This window comes from Haliotis rubra, unplaced genomic scaffold (genome assembly GCF_003918875.1).
Source record: "Haliotis rubra isolate DU_JTF1 unplaced genomic scaffold, ASM391887v1 Scf92, whole genome shotgun sequence".
In the NCBI taxonomy this organism is placed as follows: domain Eukaryota; kingdom Metazoa; phylum Mollusca; class Gastropoda; order Lepetellida; family Haliotidae; genus Haliotis; species Haliotis rubra.
The window spans coordinates 359,833-379,833 of NW_025767657.1; the positions used below are offsets into that span (position 1 = coordinate 359,833).

General features: G+C 40.2%; 1 protein-coding gene across 3 annotated transcripts; it reads left to right on the plus strand.

The window, feature by feature from the left end:
• Positions 1-3,619: 3,619 nt before the first annotated feature.
• LOC124264323 (bis(5'-nucleosyl)-tetraphosphatase PrpE [asymmetrical]-like) lies at positions 3,620-18,103 on the plus strand. Of its 3 annotated transcripts, XM_046699077.1 has the most exons (3): positions 3,620-3,730; positions 7,300-7,339; positions 11,038-11,934. In XM_046699077.1, exon 3 carries the CDS (start codon positions 11,092-11,094, stop codon positions 11,917-11,919), a length of 828 nt encoding a protein of 275 aa, XP_046555033.1. In that variant the 5' UTR covers positions 3,620-3,730; positions 7,300-7,339; positions 11,038-11,091; the 3' UTR covers positions 11,920-11,934. The 3 variants fall into 3 exon arrangements, with proteins under 3 accessions (XP_046555033.1, XP_046555035.1, XP_046555034.1); XM_046699079.1 differs by lacking the exons at positions 7,300-7,339; positions 11,038-11,934 and adding an exon at positions 17,079-18,103 and having other exon boundaries at positions 3,626-3,730; XM_046699078.1 differs by lacking the exon at positions 7,300-7,339 and having other exon boundaries at positions 3,634-3,730.
• The last annotated feature ends 1,898 nt before the right edge of the window (positions 18,104-20,001 follow it).

Below are 20,001 nucleotides of genomic sequence, written 5' to 3' on the forward strand. Positions count from 1 at the left end.
GAGTGAGTGAGTGAGTGCGTGGTTTTACGCCGCTTTTAGCAATATTCCAGCAATATCATGGCGGCGAACACCAGAAATGGGCTTCGCACATTGTACCCACGAGGAGAATCGAACCCTGGTCTTCAGCGTGACGAGCGGATGCTTTGACCATTAGGCTACCGCCCCGTCCCTGATCAATGCCACATATTATCAACACGAGTCGACAAAAAGTTTGCCATGGGGTGCAAAGACATCATGATATTCACCATACAAAATGGGGGTGTGGGGTAGCCTAGTGGTTAAAGGGTTCGCTCGTCACGTCGAAGACCCAGGTTCGATAACTTACATGGGTACAATGTGTGAAGCCCATTCTTGTGTCCCCCGCCGTGATATTGCTGGAATATTGCTAAAAGCGGGGTAAAACCAACCTCACTCACTCACCCATTCAAAATCAGTCTTCAAAGTCGTTTTTCTGTTTGGGATTTTTTAAAGTGCAATTTTGAATGTTGAGAATATAAAAGAACATAAGCTATAGCGGCATGGAGATGGGTGATTGTTGCGTCATGGTAAAAGGTGACGTCACAATGGTCTGGAAATTATTGTGGTCGTATTCATTGCAGGAATAATCTTCTCGAATGTAAAACATAAGAGATATATTATACGTTGTATGCTTCCCTCGAGGGTAATACGGTCTGATGTACGCCTCTTTGTAGCAGTGTCACCCGAGCCAGTACAACGTATTTATCTTACCGCCATGTTAAATGTACAAAACATCATTTTATTTAAGATCGCGACGGACTATATGACATGTAAACAAAATGGCGTCTGCCTCTCGACTGGATTTTTAAAATCAGTGAAACATATTCTGACAAGCTTAAAACAGCTATAAATTATTATGTTTAAGTTGAGTGTGCAAACCACTCAATGAATAAAATAGCTTAAATAAAGCAGTGTAAGTCGGTAAAATAAATCTGTACAAAGTGACCCGCTTCAGTTCGCCTACGGGTCAAGGAGAGGAGTTGTTGATGCCACACTGTCACTCCTGAATAATGTCTATAAACATCTAGAGACACCTAAGTCATACATCAGGATCCTCTTCGTTGACTTTTCATCTGCACGATCGCAAATAACATGTAAATATGTTCTACCACTGCACGACAAATTAAAAGATCGGTTGATCGTTGCCGCTTCTAACAGGAACGATGTCTTGGAGTGAATGAGTTTAGTTTTACGCCGCACTCAGCAATATTCCAGCTATATGGCGGCGGTCTGTAAATAATCGAGTCCGGACCAGACAATCCGGGGATCAACAGCATGAACATCGATCTACGCAATTGGGATACGATGACATGTGTGATGACCGCCCGATCCCGTTAGTCGTCTCTTACGACAAGCATGAGTTACTGAAGATCAATTCTAACCCAGGTTTTCATGGGTACATCTTGGAGTAATGTGACGGCATAGGTACCAAGTGGACGTCGGACATGCTCTGTGAAGCTCCAGTTTCCCCCCCCCTCATGACAGTTTCTTAAACAAATTTTTATTTATGTGACACAAATTATGCAATTTGTTTCTAGAGTTAGTTTGTTGTTTATATTGCAGTCCGCGTTGGTTTGATTCTTTTATGTCGATTTGTTTTTGTTTTAGATTGCAATTCATCGGTATCATTCCGTCTCAAACGGACTGTAATCGAGTTAAAAATTCAGATCAATATTCAGGCTGTCCTTTTAATCATTTTATCAATGTACAGCTACACACTGACAATTATCGCCATCCTCGATAATCTCCAGGGGGGCATGTTCCCATTTCGCCTACATCCCATTTCGCCTACAGTCTTACAACAACAATTCATAGTCTGGTGACTGGTATTTCATGCATGATATAAATGGAATCTCCCCTAGTTTTCCTTTAATTTGATTAATAGCACATGTAGACAACATGGCTTTTTGCATTAAAATAAAAAAATTGTTCTTCTTTCATGTTTTTTATTCACAGCAAATTATAGTACAATATAATACAATAATCAAAATAACACTGGCTGTTAACTAGTACACTGTACTTGAGTTCATGGATGTCTGAGTTTACTGAAGCTTCAATAAGTGACCTGCTGCGTCCAGGAGCTGAATAGGTGATCTTCTTCCACTTTCAAGTTGTTGTGGATTCAATGTTGCTGTGGAATTCAAAATGTTCTGGTGCTTTCCCACAATTTTCAGACCATTATGGTGCTGCATCTTCCTTTACATCCCTGGATCACACACTTCCAGTGTGTAGCAACAAAATGATTAATATTTGTTTATGATCACAAACTGTTGTAAGTATGTCACTGCTACTTTTGATCTTCATAGCCGTAATCCTTAAGCCAATTGCTTATATAAACACAGATTATAAGTTGACTCCATTTAAAGACAATGATATACTTATCTTTTTACTCATACATTGTGAAACTGACCTTCCTTAATTCCACTAAGTCAAGTCCATTCTCTCAATAGGGGTGCATTTTCTATTCCCTATTCGCCTACATGTTTACTGTAGGCGAAATGGGATGTAGGCGAAATGAGACTCAACCTCCAGGGGATACGTTACGATTAATCTCTATAGTGGAGATTAATCGTAACGTACCCTGGAGATTATCGAGGATGCAGACAGACAGATATTTTATTTCAGTCTCACCTCACATAAAATACATATATAAATATATTTATAAAATATAGCATATAAGTGAGCCACCCTTTAAGGGTTATGAGAGACTAATGTATTAATACATTATAAATACTAAATGCTAAATAATTATATAGGTACAAACAGTGTAAAATCTATCCGTATAAAATATGTTTTCTTCTTTGCAAGATATAAAAGCAGGTTTTGGCACTGAAATATACATGGTGTTTAAAAAGTAAAACTAATTTATCATCATCACAAAGATCTAAGAAGTTGGGATAGCTAAAACAGACATTTTCATATAAACTTTCACGCAAATCATCATACATAGGGCAATACAACATTAGCAGGCTTCCTTCCATTGTTGGAATAACAACATCGTCACTGAGGATCCCGGGCGCATATGGTTTTCACATGTGCTACTTACCTGTAACAACTGTCTGTCGTGGGAGGAATTGCTTAGAAAACACCATGTTATCACCTGTCAACTCAAAATTAACTCAAAGGGTGTTTTATCCTATGGGTGAAATGTTGCAAGGGCTTTTTGTCATGGGGCATTTAGCCTAGGGTTGTTTTGTCCGAGGGCTTTTTGTCTGAGTGGACCTATTGTCTGCCCACCATCATATTAAACGTGCAGTTTTACACACGCACGCACGCACGCACGCACGCACGCACGCACGCACGCACGCACGCACGCACGCACACACACGTACATACATACGCAGCCTTTAACAACAGAAATAGTGGTCACCTAAAACCTCAGATTTAGACCCACTTAAATAATTCATTTTAGATTCAACCATCTATGGTTCAAGTTTATAATTCATATTGGAAAAATACGTGTTTGGAAACATATAAGTTTCATCTGATCTTATCAGATAGAAAATATACAAATCTATATTTAGAATGTTCTTCGCGGGTTCGAACATGTTCTCTCTAAGTTCCGGAAACAAATTTGCCATAGCGAATCTTTTTAGAGTGACGTCCCTTTGTACACTCATTTCCTACAGCTTGGCAGTGGACATGCTGAGATCGACAACAGACATGAAAGATTCGCTCGATTATTCAGGTGATGTCAGACACGTGGTGGCTGGTGGTATCTGTTATTCTTTTCTCTAATATTCGATTTCGTGATACAAAATAACTGTACTTGCTCTTAATCCAAATAATACGACCAAAATAACAAAATCAGTCTAACGATGTTGATAAACTGACAGTGACACGATTATTAATAATAATTGCACTGATGATCCGTGTAATGGCTAAATAGAACTTTCAGAAAAATTGTTTCCATTCTATGTCCAAAACACCTGAAATTAATGCTGATTTGTTTAGGATAATACGTTGGCCGTGAAATCATGTGGATTACGAAGTGCTGCATTTACTTTTTGTTGTTTATTTTTGGGTTATTTTTGTTTATATTGTGCATGAACTGAAACCAGGTGTGAATAGAATCCTGTTTCAAGTGTGCAGTGCTTGTTACAGGAATGGGTATTGGTTGGCCATGTCCGATTAGCCTGTATTTGAACTAGTATCCAAGTCTTGTGTGTGACCTACCATGGTTGGTGTGTCATCTTATCAACAGGCATGGTAATGTGTTCAAGGTTCAAAATAACCTATTTATTATATACCCATGTAAACTTAGGATAGTATTACAGGGGTGCAATACGGATGACGTGGTCAAAGTCCGTATTGCACCCCAGATTCCGTTTTCAACCCCTGCCGGTTCTACATTGCTCTACGCTATGATTTGTTTTATTAAGTAACAGATTAATGCAAGATAAGGGGGTATATAATAAATATAGAACATCATACTAGCGCATTTGGATGTTTTGTATTGAACGAGAAGATGTCATGGGAGCTGAGAAACAACTCGTTCTTCGAACTCTCGTTTCTCTGACGAGAAGATGACGAGAAGATGTCATGGGAGCAGAGAAACAACGAGTTTGAAGATTGAGTTGTTTCTCAGCTCCCATGAAATCTTCTCGTTCAATACAAAACATCCAAATGCACTAGTATGACGTTCTATATATGCATTCACATAAAAATCACAAACAAAACTAAAACTCAACCAAAATCATTTCGAGTTGCAACATACAAATATACATGAAAGAAACAGAAAACCCAGAAGCATAACCGCACCATGCATTATCACCCACTGTGGCTTTCTAGCTGGCGTACTCGTGTCTCTTCAGATATTGTATTATTCATGGAATCATGACATCACATATAGATGAACTCGTGTCTCTTCAGATATTGTATTATTCATGGAATCATGACATCACATATAGATGAACTCGTGTCTCTTCAGATATTGTATTATTCATGGAATCATGACATCACATATAGATGAACTCGTGTCTCTTCAGATATTGTATTATTCATGGAATCATGACATCACATATAGATGAACTCCACTGGTGTAAGTAATGTACCTATACTATGTGCAACATCCTGCTTACAAGTTACATACATATTACAGTTAGAGTTATGGGATGAAGTGAATAAGGTTTTGTGCTGCTTTTAGCAATATTCTAGCAATTTCACAGCAGGGGACACCAGAAATGGGCTTCACACTTTGTACCTTTGTGTTGAATTGAACCCCAGTCTTTAGCGTAATGGGGTGGTGGGTTAGCTTAATGGTTTAGGCTGGGTTCGATTTCCCCACATGGGCACAATGTGTGATGCCCATTTCTGGTGTCCCTCATCGTGATATTGCTTGAATATTGCCAAAAGCGATGTAAAACCTAACTCATTCACTCATGGCAGTGTAATGAACGAATGCTTTAATCGTGCAGCTACCTCATCAGCCCTATAGGTAATGTGATATGTGTCACACTTGGGTCGTAAGTTAACTCAGTTAACTAAACCCATCTGTGGACCCATGGGTGAAGAGTGTAAAAATGTATAAACTACCCCCCCCAAAAAACTATCAATACCCAATGGGTACACCATTGTTCCCCTTACCATACCTATTGGTCAGTTTAACTTGCATTGAAATACTCATTTCTAATCGGTTTCCAGATTACTCAATGGACATTTTTACACAAAGTACCCGGGTGACAGAGGTTTAAATTTTATCTACCTCTCTAGGAAATGCTGATTTTTTGACAATATGACCAGAAATAATGATTATGTTAAAATATATTTATTTCCTGTTGTTTTCAACAGGATCAGTGTAAACATGATAAGGAAATTAAAATACTGTTAGTTAATCTATCAAAAATTTATCTCAAAACTGCTCACACTGTAAATTTTGTTAAAAAATCCCTACCTACATAGCATTTTGTGAAAATATCACAAAAAATATCTGAGATGTCCCATAAACTCTTTCTCTATAAATAAACTCTATAAATATCAGAAATATAATATATCAGTACTAATATAAAAAAAGTAATGGTTGCAAGAGCTGGGTATCTAGGATAAAGCATACATTAGAAGTATATGGATTTGGATTTGTTTGGCAAGAACAGATGGTTCGAAGTGAAACGCTATTTGTAAATGAATATATAGGTAGACTCAAAGTTTCGTATCAACAAGACTGGAATTCTGCAATAATAAAAGGCACAAAAACATTTGGATATTCGTCGTTTAAACCTATGTTCAGGTGTTCAGGGGTGGAAATAACCCATTGCCCGTCGCCCGAGTCCAGTGTTTTTTTCTGTCGGGCAAGCAAATTAGTATATCACACTGTACCAGTGTCCAGTTGATATTCCAATGTTAATTATGTTGTTTATTTAAAAAATCAACAAGAAAACGGCCGGAATAGTGGAAAAATTATCAGGGCAAGTGATTTTACATGTGCCACTGTACCGGAGTACACTAGCAATTTTCAAGTTATTTCCACCCCTGGGTGTTGAATCTTATATCTTCATGGTTAGCTATTCTAAACATAGACATGCTCTTGCTCAGTTTAGATCGGGGTCTCATAAACTAAGAATAGAAACTGGCAGGTATATTGGTGAGGTTAGAAATGACAGATTATGTAATATCTGTAAACTGTCATATATAGAAGATGAATATCACTTCTTACATATTTGTAATAAATATCAAGCATTGCGGTGGCTGTACATCCCTTTACACTTTTATGAATATCCAACAATCCAAAAATTTAATACGCTTCAAATGCAATCATCAAATGCAAGCATCTCAAAACATTTATCAGCATTTATACATGTATATCAAGCTATGTTACTGAGACAGTCTTCATTATAACATACTTTCTCACTCTGTAATTCAAAAAGTGTATCCCGGGCCTATGGCCTATATTACTTTTCTGAAATAAACCACCTAAACCAGTCTAGATTTTGACAAAAATATCTTTACCGAAAATACCCTTAACACCATCCAGCTGACAGTGGCTAATCTATTAAATGCATCAAACAGTTTATACAAATCATAAACACAAACAGTTTATACAAATCATAAACACAAGCAATTGATACAAATCACTCAGCATCTGCAACTTGATGACCTTTAAGAATAACGTGTGAGAGAGTTCAAAATTCATACTGAATACAGAAAGATAGGTGACCATATGATGTATGGCACACAGCAGGGCTATGTACTACTTCCTTCTCTTCTTGTAAGGGTTTTGGTGTTGTTAAGACGTCATGTAGGTTGTACAAGAATATCAAATGCTGATCTGTCTGTTATTTGCAGTCAAGAAGATTAATTCACTTTGACAAGGCAGTCATATCAGGTAAGATCTTGTTCTGTTCCTTTTCTTCTTTTAATATGTTTTTGTGTTTTATTAGCTTGTTGGGAAAAAATCTCAAAATTTGGTGTTGTTTGTGTTAAAAAATTTTCTTATCCAGGTTGTTATTGCAGATATGTATAACATGATGCAACTTGCTACTTTAAAGTGATGCATCCTGGGAAGTTGCAAATATTATGGTTTTCAGTTATGAAGTGTTTTCTAAGAGTACATTTTCAGGCTCTGACAACTTCAGATATGATAAATTTCAAAGACTAAAACAGTAGTTCCAAAATCTTGTACTTTGGGCTTTGGAGTCCCCATCTGGGATTATTTGATACCCACACTTTAGCAGAGTCAGGCACTGTTGTTGCATCCTGGGAAGTTGCATTTATGTTATATACACAAAGTATGGATTCTTGTACTTTGGGGTTTTGAGTCCCATCTGGATACCACTTCCAACCCACCTATCATGAAAAACAGGTTCTCCTTATCTTGATATCTAGTCTTATATCTCTTGCCAAATGATATTTGTCAATGAACTTAACAAAATGTTGTGCACATTAGTGTTGGGAATTGGTTAAAATCTCATAATTGATGATTGGTTCATTACAACCGATCAATCATCGAAAATAATTGGTTAGAGTCATTTATGAAATTTGTTAATGCACATAAAAATAAGGAAAAAAACCCATGTAGTTCTTTTGGGGTGTTTTGGCAAAATTTCATATCTTTAAAAGATGACTAGTATGTTAGGAACATAAATTTCTTGGAATCTTTAAGATAAATTCAATCATGACTTGAAATGAGCTTGTAGTGCTTCAAAAATATAACAGACACAAAATATACAGAAAAATATTGTAAATGAAAACAAGTGTTCCAGAATTGTTTGTGTTCGATTATGAGAAATTATGATCGATTGCTTGGTCGTTTAGTAACTACGACCAATCTTCGATTATTTCAATTAATCGGACCACCACTAGTGCACATGTATACAGCATTGCACATTCTTTGAAGCCCATTGATATTTTGACAGGTTATTTCCTTGTTTGACACAATCTCTCTGATCTTGTGATGAAAATTAAAATGGGCAGTCTGAACTTTGTCATAAGAATAGAAATGTGATTTAAATACAACTAGCTTGCTACAAATCGACAAGTCTTATCGATTCAAACAGAATAATAATTTTATTGGACTCACTGTTCTCAGACGAACTGAATATTTCCAGAAAAGTAATCAACTAAACAAGTATAACATGAATACATGACACTTTTATGGATAACAACTTTTTTATTCTTTACACGACGTTTCAGAGCTAATTCTTGCTCCTTCATCAGGTGAATGATGGAGCATTCACCTGATGAAGGAGCAAGAATTAGCTCTGAAACGTCGTGTAAAGAATAAAAAGAAGTTGTTATCCTTAAAAGTGTCATATATTCATGTTCGTCCAACTTCTAAATGCCTTTCAAAAACTTTGGGTATAACTTACCTGTCAGCTGATCACCACATGGGTATAATGTGTGAAGCCCATTTCTGGTGTCCCCAGCCATAATGTTGCTGGAATATTGCTAAAGGCGGCGTAAAACCAAACTCAGTCAGTCAGTCAGCTATGTAATCAAGTAAGTAGAGAAGATAAAACTAGGGAGGATTTACAAGGTTCATCGGTTACTTGTATTGCATGCTTCAATTCTCAATTTCTCTGTGTTAGTTCAGTATAGTTTTCTTCTGGTAAATGTCATCACATTGAATTTCTAAATCATTATTTGAAAAGGAAGATGATGTCACAGATCATTAAAAAAAATTCTACTTGTAGAACCATTGGGGATTCTGGGTAAGAAATAGTCCCAGCGATCTATGATGATGATAAGAGACAACTAAATTGATCTATTGTCAATCTTGTGTAGATAGCTGGTCATCGCGTCTCAGTTCATTGGATTGATGATTCATGGTGTCAATCACAGGATTGTCTGGTTCAGCCTTGACTGTGTACATAGTTAAGGACCACCCCAATATTCAATATTTAAGTACTCTATGGATCATGATATGAACTACTAAATACTAAAATATTGATAACTGGGGTGGTCTTTTTTGTTGAGTGAGTGAGTTTAGTTTTACGCCGCACTCAGCAATATTCCAGCTATATGGCGGCGGTCTGTAAATAATCTGGACCAGACAATCCAGTGATCAACAGCATGAGCATGGAACTGCACAATTGGGAATCGATGACATGTCAACCAAGTCAGTGAGCCTGACCACCCGATTCTGTTACTCGCCTCTTATGACAAGAGTGGGTTACTGAAGATCAATATTATGACCCGGATCTTCATGGGTATTTTCTGATGAGTATGTCGGAATATTAACAAACTAACAAATAGAGAGACAAGACTATTTGAAGACATGTTATGTTAAATTATATTCTCCATAGATGTCAGACATTTGATTGCCCCGTGTATTCTATCATCAGTCTGTTATTAGAAGGACCCTTGGTCCATTGTCTACCATGTTTAAGTGGCACAATACTATATTAAGCATGTTTTGCCATCAAATATCAAATTTCATTAAAGCCAGACCTTAGTTCTTGTTGCTGCTGAACAAAGATCAGAGGATCTCAATTTACAGGTCACATGAGAATGACCTTTCGCTAATTTTGACTAACCGATGAATGACTAGGAAGAAGTCCAGATAAGCCATTCAGAAAGCAACTTTATATATGCACAAAGAACTTAATTAAGCACCCTCTGTATTTTCGCAATGATAGGTTTTCAACATGTACATGAAACTTCTCGTTGTGGCGTCGACGAATCACAAGTTTTTCTGACCCGACTGATCCTTGACTCATAAAAAACGACAAAATGATTGGAATCCATGTTGACTTTAGGATGATAATGCCTCTTTTGGAAAAAACCCATTCAAAACCATGTCTGTACAAGTATGGCCCTCGAGTGTTTAATGTTGAATTTATTGGTGAATGTGAACATTCAAAATGTCATTTTGCTTGTCTTACACGATTCAAGGTCAATACCAGGTGTAACTTCCATGTAACTGTATAACAGTGAGCACTCTCCTCCTCATACCCACTGTCAGCCTCCTGATCCTCTGAAAGGGCAGTCTATGCTATTCCTCATGTAAAGCAGCTTCCAATTGGGCAATGTTCGGTACAGGAGGATCCCTTTGTTGCACATGACGACCAATCATGTCCCAGATATGCGCCAAAGGGTTAAGATCGGGGCTCATTATATCGTGAGATATGTCAAGGGGTGCTCAAGCTAAGTTCTTTGTGCATAACTGTCTTACATCACTCGGAACTAGTTTCAAACAGGTGACTTCCATTCCAGTCTCCACTTTGGAATATCTTTGGACAGAGTTCTGGAAGCTAAATTTGAAAACTGAACACAACAAAATTCTAGAATATCTTGTTGATGACCGAAATCCGTTGGCTGTGCTTTCCACACAATGAAAATGTCTCTTCCTTTGAAATTCCAGTGAAATGAGAGAAAACGGTATAAGCATCTATACTGAAACTTCGCTATTGTACAATAAAGAAGTTGATCATCCATAAACACTTGTCATTCCCATTGCTTCTAGAATGCTTCACAAACAGTTCAAATAAGAGATAGACAATGATTTTGATGGAATCTGTCTTACAGCCTGTAACTTTGTATGTGTGTCACATTCCGACTCACAATGTATTCAATTTCTTCCAGAGTCACTGAAGTCAAAGTCCACTGAGCTGATGAACAAAGTGCACTGACAAGAAAATGACATCCCTCCTGTCTTATGTTCTATCTGTCCTGAAAAAGAGACCCCCACCCAGACCAAGCAAACACAACCTCCCTCAACCCCGGGTCTGCCATCTTGAACTGGGAGCAGACGTCATTCGGGACAGGAAGGTCTTCGTAATCGGTGACGTTCATGGCTGCTATGATGAACTGTGTGAACTGATAGACAAGGCTAAACAGAGAGAGCCAAATATTCTGTGTGTATTTGTTGGAGATCTCATCAACAAAGGTCCAAAGAGCAAAGAAGTGCTAGAACTAGTTCAGAGCATGGAGTGCTACTCGGTACGTGGTAACCATGACGACGTGGTCCTCCATGAATACTACAAATCCATTGGGGACCCAAATTACGCCATGAAGGAAAAAAACAAATGGATCAAGGACCTGCCTTGGACAGATTTTGAATATTTAAAAGACCTACCATTCACGATATCCATTCCAAGTTTGAATGCAACCATAGTTCACGCTGGACTCATTCCTGGCTGGGGATTTGAAGGGCAGGACTTCATAGCTATGACTCACATGAGGAATATAGAACAGTTTTATACTATATTTCACGGTTCATGTCCAATCCTCATCCCATCAGAGAGTTCGAACGACGGAGTACCCTGGGCCTCGTTGTGGCCAGGCCCTGATCATGTGTACTTCGGTCATGATGCGGTGCGTGGTCTTCAGACGTATCCATACGCCACAGGTCTTGACACTGGTTGTGTGTATGGGAAGTCCTTGACGGGTATATTCCTGGATGGAACGAGAGAGTTTATATCAGTGACATCCAAACAGCCAGACATGTTTAAAAAAGCTGATTAAAGATCTGAGACTTTGTTTGTGTTCGTTTTATATTTTTCAACATGATTGTGCCTTTTGTCGCATGTTTGTTATTTTGTTATTTCTTTGTCTGTTTGGATTTCATGAACAGGTTTAGTTATAATAAAAATTGGTTATGATATTGTCTTGGACTAGTTGTCTGGCACCTTCTTCATAGAGATTATTAGCCTCTGGTATCGTAATCTGTGAACAGTAAACTATAAGGAACATGCTTACACCAACAGTTTGGGTTGGGGGGGCTCCCAATTACTTGTTCTATGTTACTGTCGAAAAGTGTGTATGAAACTATGGTCGCAAGGAACTAAGATTAATAATGGTCACTTTGACTTTGTGTTTAGGACTTTCACGTTTTACCTGCATGTTAAGCTATCTCAAGAACTGTTAACTGGATTTTCTTCATATTCAATACAAAGCTTTATCTAGGGAAGGCGCAGGGACCAGGCGATTTTGGTGACATTCACATAATTTTCAAGGTCATGGCGACACTTTGAAGATTTCAGCATGTAAACCTGCATGTTAAGCTATCTCAAGAACAGTTCACTGGATTGTCTTCATATTTGAAACCAAGCTTCATCCAGGGAAGGCACAGGGCCCAGTTGATTTTTGGTCGACTTAATTTTCAAGGTCACAGCGACACTTTGAAGATTTCAGCATGTTAACCTGAATTGTCAGCAAGATATTTCAAGAACGGTTCACTGGATTCTCTTCAGACTTTCAAGACTTCCCTTAATTGTTTTCAATAAGCAATTTCTTTAGTACTATTTTTGCATATTTCATACACTATGACATTCATGTCAAGGTCAAAGTCAGTCTTGAAAATATGTGTGTGTTGGAACACCTAAAGAGCAAGATATCAAGAGAGGTTGACTGGTCATGTTTTTGTTGACATTTAACTTAAACTTTCATTACTTTATAAGTTTGATTTGATCATTTTCGGCGGGGGATTATGTCCCCTTAGTGACAATGCTTGTTAACATAGTTTACTGCATGTGCTGTATATATTTCCATATTCCAAATAAGACTTTTCAGTCAGTGTTCTACATGTCTACAACTGGGTCTTAAAATTGATAAACCCCCTACGATCCAAGTTAGAATTGGTCTTCAGCAACCCATGCTTGTCGTATAGAGGCGACTAAACGGTTTGGTGGTCAGGCTCACTGACATGGTTGACTAATGTCATTGTGCCCCACTTGTGAAGACAGATGCTCATGTTGTTGATCACTGGATTGATTACATAATGCCATTTAGAAAGTGGTCAAATGTAACATATGTAATAAATTACAAAATTCTTGTACTATTTTTCCGTTGAATCCCATCTGGGATTTGAACCCACACCCTCAGAGTCAGGCACCTAATCTCCAGGACACAAAGTCAGCCGCCTTACCCGCTCAGCCACCGCAACTGGTAGTCTAGACTGCGGACTTTGTGTACACCTCTGAGAAGTGTAAATTGGCACGGCTCCCACGGCCGAAAGCTATGATTACACTGGAATATTGCTGAGTGAGGCATTAAACAACAAACCAAAACAAACCAATGTGAATGGACGTTCATATGCAAGTAACATCTTATGTTCTGGGGTAGTGGGGTAGCCTAGTTGTTAAAGCGTTCGCTCGTCACCGAAGACCCGGGTTCAATTCCCCACATGGGTACAATGTGTGAATCCCATTTCTGGTGTCCCCCGCCGTGATATTGCTGGAAGATTGCTAAAGGTGGCGTAAAACTAAACTCACTCACTCGCTCTTTTCCAGACTCGATTATTTCCAGACCGCCGCCATATAGCTGGAATATTGGTGATTGCGGCGTTAAACAAGAAACAAACAAAACATACTACGGATTAGGACTGTTACCAAAAACAATTCTGAAATGTAAAAGATAAGTATGATTGGAACTATATTTGCCGATCTAAAACACTCTAAATCAGTACACACCGGATACATATGCAATTCAGGTTTTAGTCAAACAATGTACCCTCCTTTTGGTAATAGTGCAGTCAGGCCACCATCACCATAAACCGATACCAGCAAACAGGCCAGACCCAAGACCGTCCAAGATCAGGAAGACCAGGAGGACACCGGCTGAAGACGGCAACGTCAATTGTGCACTAGGACACGCCTTCAGCAGACAAACAGTCCTTCAAGGTCTTGGTATGGTTGGTATACGAGCCTACCGCCCCTTCCGTGGAATGGCCTTGACCCATCTACACCGTCAACGCAGACGACAATGGGCAAGGACTGAACGTCGGTGGCTGCGACATGACCGCGAGGGAGTGCCTTTTGCAGATGAAGGTCGAGTCAGTCTGTTCAGAAACGTTGTCGAGTTTCAGTTTTACGACGTAGAGGAGAGCAACTGGCGCCAAACTGCGTTCAGGAAGTCCACCCGTTCGATGGAGGAGGCGTCCAGGTATGGAGCGGTATTGCGGCCCGAAAACAAGACTGGTTATCATCCGAGGAAATCTGTATGCCCAGTGATACAGGGATGAAGTGTTGAGACCTTTTGTGGTGCCCTTTATTCGGCAACAGCCAAGAGGAGTCATTTTGCAGCACGACAACGCAAGGCCTCACGCCGCCAGAATTGTTCGACAATGCCTGCACAGCGTTAACGTCAACGTATTGCCTTGGCCAGCGCGATCTACGGACATGAACCCCATTGAACATCTCTGGGATCATCTTGATCGTCAGCTAAGACAGCGAGTACCACCTCCAGCGAACCGACAGGAATTTGAACAGACTCTTGTACTTATCGAACAGAATTCCTGCCGACGTCGTGCGCCGACTGACGATGTCAGTGTGGAGACGTCAATGTGTATGTATGCCAAGGGTGGTCACAATCGCTATTGATGACATGTCCCCTAACTGCTGTCTCATTATGTGACTCTTTATGCACATTTTTAATGAACTCTGATTTGTGTATTTTTCTATCTTGACCCCTCGACTACTTCTTGCGGCAAATGTAAGATCTGCATTAGGGACCGTTCATAAGTTATGGCTGGGGTGTGGTAGTGTGGGTGTGTGTGATGATTTTTATGGAGAAGCATGTACAATGTGAATGACACACACCACCACCCCCACCCCAAAAAAAAAAAATTAAATAAAATAAAAAAAATAAATAAAATGTATGTACATAATAAGTGACCCCCCTGGATGTCACGTACAAAATCAATGACGCCCCCTTGCTCCCCAGAACAAAATGGGTGTCCCCCCCTTAAAATCGTCATCGCCCCCCTTAGCCATAAATTATGAACGGTCCCCTACAATGGATTTTCATTCAAATTATCGGGAAATGATTTCTGTTTGTAAAATACTTATCATAAATCTCACATACGTCTTTGTTTCTATTTTTGGGCAAGTGAAGTCGGGGATAACTTTCTTTTGCCCGGTAGTGTATTTGTAAAATAACACTATGTATTATGCAGTTCAAGTATTTGGGCCAGTGTTCTTACGTACAATAAACACGTGAATTTGATCCACGGTAACAAAAAACAATTACAGCTCGATATCGTTATGCGACGGGAACAGGGCCAGGGGTTGACTGCGGTGGCTTCAGTGACGGCAGTTCCTCCACACCAAGGGACATGCCGTGAGATCATTGAAATTGTGCCACGTGACATTAAACCGAACTCAAACACGCTCGCGGGACCGCCTCTTTCATGGACGTGTGTGATATACTTTTATGTTGACATTTATAAAATATATGATGAAAGCTGATATACTCATATCAACAAATAACGATACCCCCAGCTGAGTGATGTGTGTTCACCATGGGGCCAGGGCGACATTTAGTCCCGTCTGACAGCGTGACCCAGTCTATGCCTCACGTGGCTCACTGGTTTATTAAAGTCGCCTGCCGTGATAGGGAACTGTGATGTCTCAATCGTGTTTTCACTTGTGACTTGCCAACTGGTTCACCTGTTTCTAGTTTCTTAAAAACTGCGGTTTACCGGGTCAAGGAAACTCTTAATCGTATCCCGTACAGCCTTTGTCGATCATGCTTTGTGGTTGATAAGATCTCTTTAAGTGTATACCACAGACGTCTCAGTCTCTGTAGAGTAGCGTCCCTTAGATGTGTAAGGATACGGTTAATGTGTTCAAACAGTGAGGTTTGAAAATGTAAGGGTATATGGAATATTATTCAACGTCTGCAACCCTGACGAAAGTTTCATTAAAGTGGTGACCGATCATCAGTTTTTCCACATATGCAGTTTAGTGTACGAAAGAATGTCGACCCTAACAAAGACTGACTGACTGACAGAGTTTGGTTTTACGCCGCTTTTAGCAATATTCCAGAAACATCATGGCGGGGGACACCAGAAATGGGCTTCACACATTGTGCCCATGTGGGGATTCGAACCCGGGTCTTCGGCGTGACGAGCCAACGCTTTAACCATAAGGCTAAACCCCCCCCCCCCCCAAAGAAGTCGTGTTAGACTTTCCGCCGAAATTCACCAAGAATTTAGTTCCATACTGTTCATAGAGCTGTGAATTTTGTATAAATCCAAAGAGTGGTCACCAAATATTTACCTATATACCGTGATATATGTATATAAAAAAAATTTCAAGTGAATTCTTGGAATTATATATATATACTCGCCAACAATGACAGCTTATTTTATTCAGCAACACACAGAACAGGACAGTAATCAGTCACGTACTTCTAGGCTGGGGCGCTGGGATAGCCTAGTGGGTAAAGCGTTCGCTCGTCACGCTGAAGGCCCGGGTTCGATTCTGAACAAGGCTACGTGTGATGCCCATTTCTGGTGTCACCCCGTTGTGATATTGCTAAAATATTGCTATAAGCGGCGTAAAACCATACTCACTCACTACTTCTAGGCAAATAAATAAAAAGAGTTGCGTAGCTTTCTGATCGGGATCCGTGCGCCGTTTTTAACGATTTTGCATTAACTGTGACACAGCTCAATCCAGTTTTGTTTAACTCATTCACTTACACGTTCTGTTTGTGGGGGCGGTGGGGTAGCCTAGTGGTTAAAGCGTTTGCTCGTCGCTCAAAGATCCGGGTTCGGTTCTCAACACCGGTACAATCTGTGAAGCCCATTTCTGATGTCCCCCGTCGTGATATTGCTGGAATACTGCTAAAATGGCGTAAACTTAAACTCACTCACTCACTCACGGCTCTGTTTGTTGCAGATATCAGATGTGTGGTCAGATGAGAAGCAGACGACGTCAACAAAATGGCCGCCCTTGTTGCCAACCTGATGTCCATCTTACAGAAGACTCCAACTGTCCGGAAAGACAAGTATGACCTCCCCTTACCAGACACCTGTCACTTGGAGCTCGGAGAGGATGTTGTCGGGGGGAAAGCGGTGTTTGTCGTGGGGGACGTCCACGGCTGCTTGGACGAACTGCGGGACATGATCCAAGTGGTCAAGAAAATGGAACCAAACGTGCTGTTTCTTTTTGTAGGGGACCTCATCAACAGAGGTCCGTGTAGCATCGGCGTCCTCAGGCTCATTCAGAGTGGGGAGATCGACTGTTACGCCGTGAGAGGAAACCATGAAGAAATTGTATTGAAAGAATACAGGTTTATGAAAAATGATCCCAATTATGTTCTGCGAACCAAACACAAATGGATCAAGGACATGACCACACAAGACCACCACTTCCTGTCCCAGCTGCCTTTCACTATCGGCATCCCGAGTTTGAATTCAATCGTAGTGCATGCTGGGATTGTTCCTGGCCTCTCTTTGGACAAGCAAAGTCTCGTGGCCTTGACCCGTATGCGGAACATTATAGAAGAAGACTATTTTGACGGAGGGGGTCTGGTGTTCTCAAATAAGCCCGATAGGGGCGTTCCTTGGTCGTCATTGTGGCCGGGCCCTGAACATGTATATTTTGGACATGATGCACGGCGGGGGTTTCGGCAGTACGATTTCGCTACGTGTTTAGATACAGGATGTCAGTACGGAAAAACTCTCACCGGGATCTTTATCAATGGATGCCAGCAGATTGTGAGCATCAAGGCAAAGCGGATTTACTGTGTAGGGAAACCTGAATGAGATGACGTTTTCATATCTCAGTTCAGTCAACAGAAATGTAAATGTGTGCTCAGAAACCTGATTTTTTATGCAACGTGTGATCCTTTCAAATCTCAATTTTTAGCTATTCTCTATTGCAGTGAGTAATTTCATGACTTCTTTAAAAATCCATTGCAGTGAGTGAGTGAGTTGGGTTTTACGCCGCTTTTAGCATGTTCCAGCAACATCACGGCGGGGGACACAAGAAATGGGCCTCACACATTGACTGACTGTCTGTCTGACTGACTGACTGAGTTTGGTTTTACGCCGCTTTTAGCAATATTCCAGCAAAATCACGGCGGGGGACACCAGAAATGGGCCTCACACATTGTACCCATGTGGGGAATCGAACCCGGGCCTTCAGCTTGACGAGCGAACGCTTTAACCACTGAGCTGTCCCACCGCCCCTTATTCACTGTATATTTATCTATATTTTATACTGCATTTGTAAAGATTTATATATTTTATGTGCTAATGATGATGATGGCCTTCAGGATATACATCTGGAGAGCATCAGTAAGCAAGATGTGCTACACGCCATGCTCGACATGCACAAGACTTACTGTGTTCTTACTGGTCCGTAACTCATGACCCGTGAAGATCCGGGTTAGAACTGATCTTCAGCTACCCATGCTTGTCGAAAGAGGCGACTAACGGGATCGGGTGGTCAGGCTCGCTGATTTGGTTGACACATGTCATCGTATCCCAATAGTGTAGATCGATGCTCATGCTGTTGATCACTGGATTGTCTGATCCAGACTCGATGATTTGCAGGCCGCCGCCATATAGTTGGAATATTGCTGAGTACGGCGTTAAACAACAAACCAAACCAAACCAAAACCGTAACTCATGGCAACCAATCACTCTTCATCCATCCTCGTTTATCATAGGCTTAATGTGCTCATTCATTTTCGCTTCTGACTAGGACTCATCCGCTATCTTAGCCTCGCTTTGAGCGAAAGGGCCGTCTAGTCAAATGGCGTTCATGAGCGTAAGGAACCTCGTGCCGAGCTCGTGATAAGAGGCTTTGAGTGAGTGACGTGACTTCAAAAACGATGCTGGTGAAGTATTTTGGGGAAACAAATACTTCGTAGCAGTTAACCGATACAGTCACCAGTTAACCTAATGACAATCATTACTCAAAGGCCGCCTGATTACGCAAGGTAGTATGTGTCCGTTCCATTAAGGAATTTGACCCGTTCGTCACATGGATATATACTACTCACACTTTGCTAAGGATCACAAAAATTCACAACTTTACTTAAACGAAGATTTATATTTTGAAATTGTATCCATATAAAACTGGATAAATAATGATATGGTAACCCCTCTTTAGGCAAACAGTCACTTTAATCTAACCTTATGCACTTGAGTAACCATAAAAATGGTGTTCATGACGCCAATCAACCATTTTGCAAATCATGGAACGAGTCATTGACAAGTACACAACACCTGTCAATAGCAGGTATGGGATCCACAAGATGAAATGACATACTGAAACCTAGGACCCATGCTTACAATAACTTTAAATATTTAAACCAAATTTGACCCCACATCATAGTTTTCTGTTGAAGCCATGATTTGATCCTTAGCAAAGTGCGAATAGTATAGATATGCATTGCCGAACACCCTTCCAGAATAACATATATACTCAACACAAAAAGTTAAGGACCATCCCAATATTCAATATTTAAGTATCATATGGATCCTAGTATGAACTCTCAGATACTGAAATATGGATGATTGGGATGGTCCTTGATGTGACGTTAAATAATAACTCGCTCACTCACTCACCTAATATGAACTCTCAGATACTGAAATATTGATGATTGGGATCGTCCTTGACTTGTTGAGTATATGTGACTATGCAAAACAGTATGAAGAGCTCACCGAAATACTTGCGTTAGGCCAGTCTCCTGATTTACGGGGGCGGTGGGGTAGCCTTGTGGTTAAAGCGTCCGCTCGTCACGCTGAAGACCCGGGTTCGAATCCCAACATGGGTACAATGTGTGAAGCCCATTTCAGGTGTCCCCCGC

What these genes read in the sequence shown, in the direction of transcription:
- LOC124264323 (XM_046699077.1), top strand. Translation starts at nt 11,092, where the DNA reads ATGACATCCCTCCTGTCTTATGTTCTATCTGTCCTGAAAAAGAGACCC.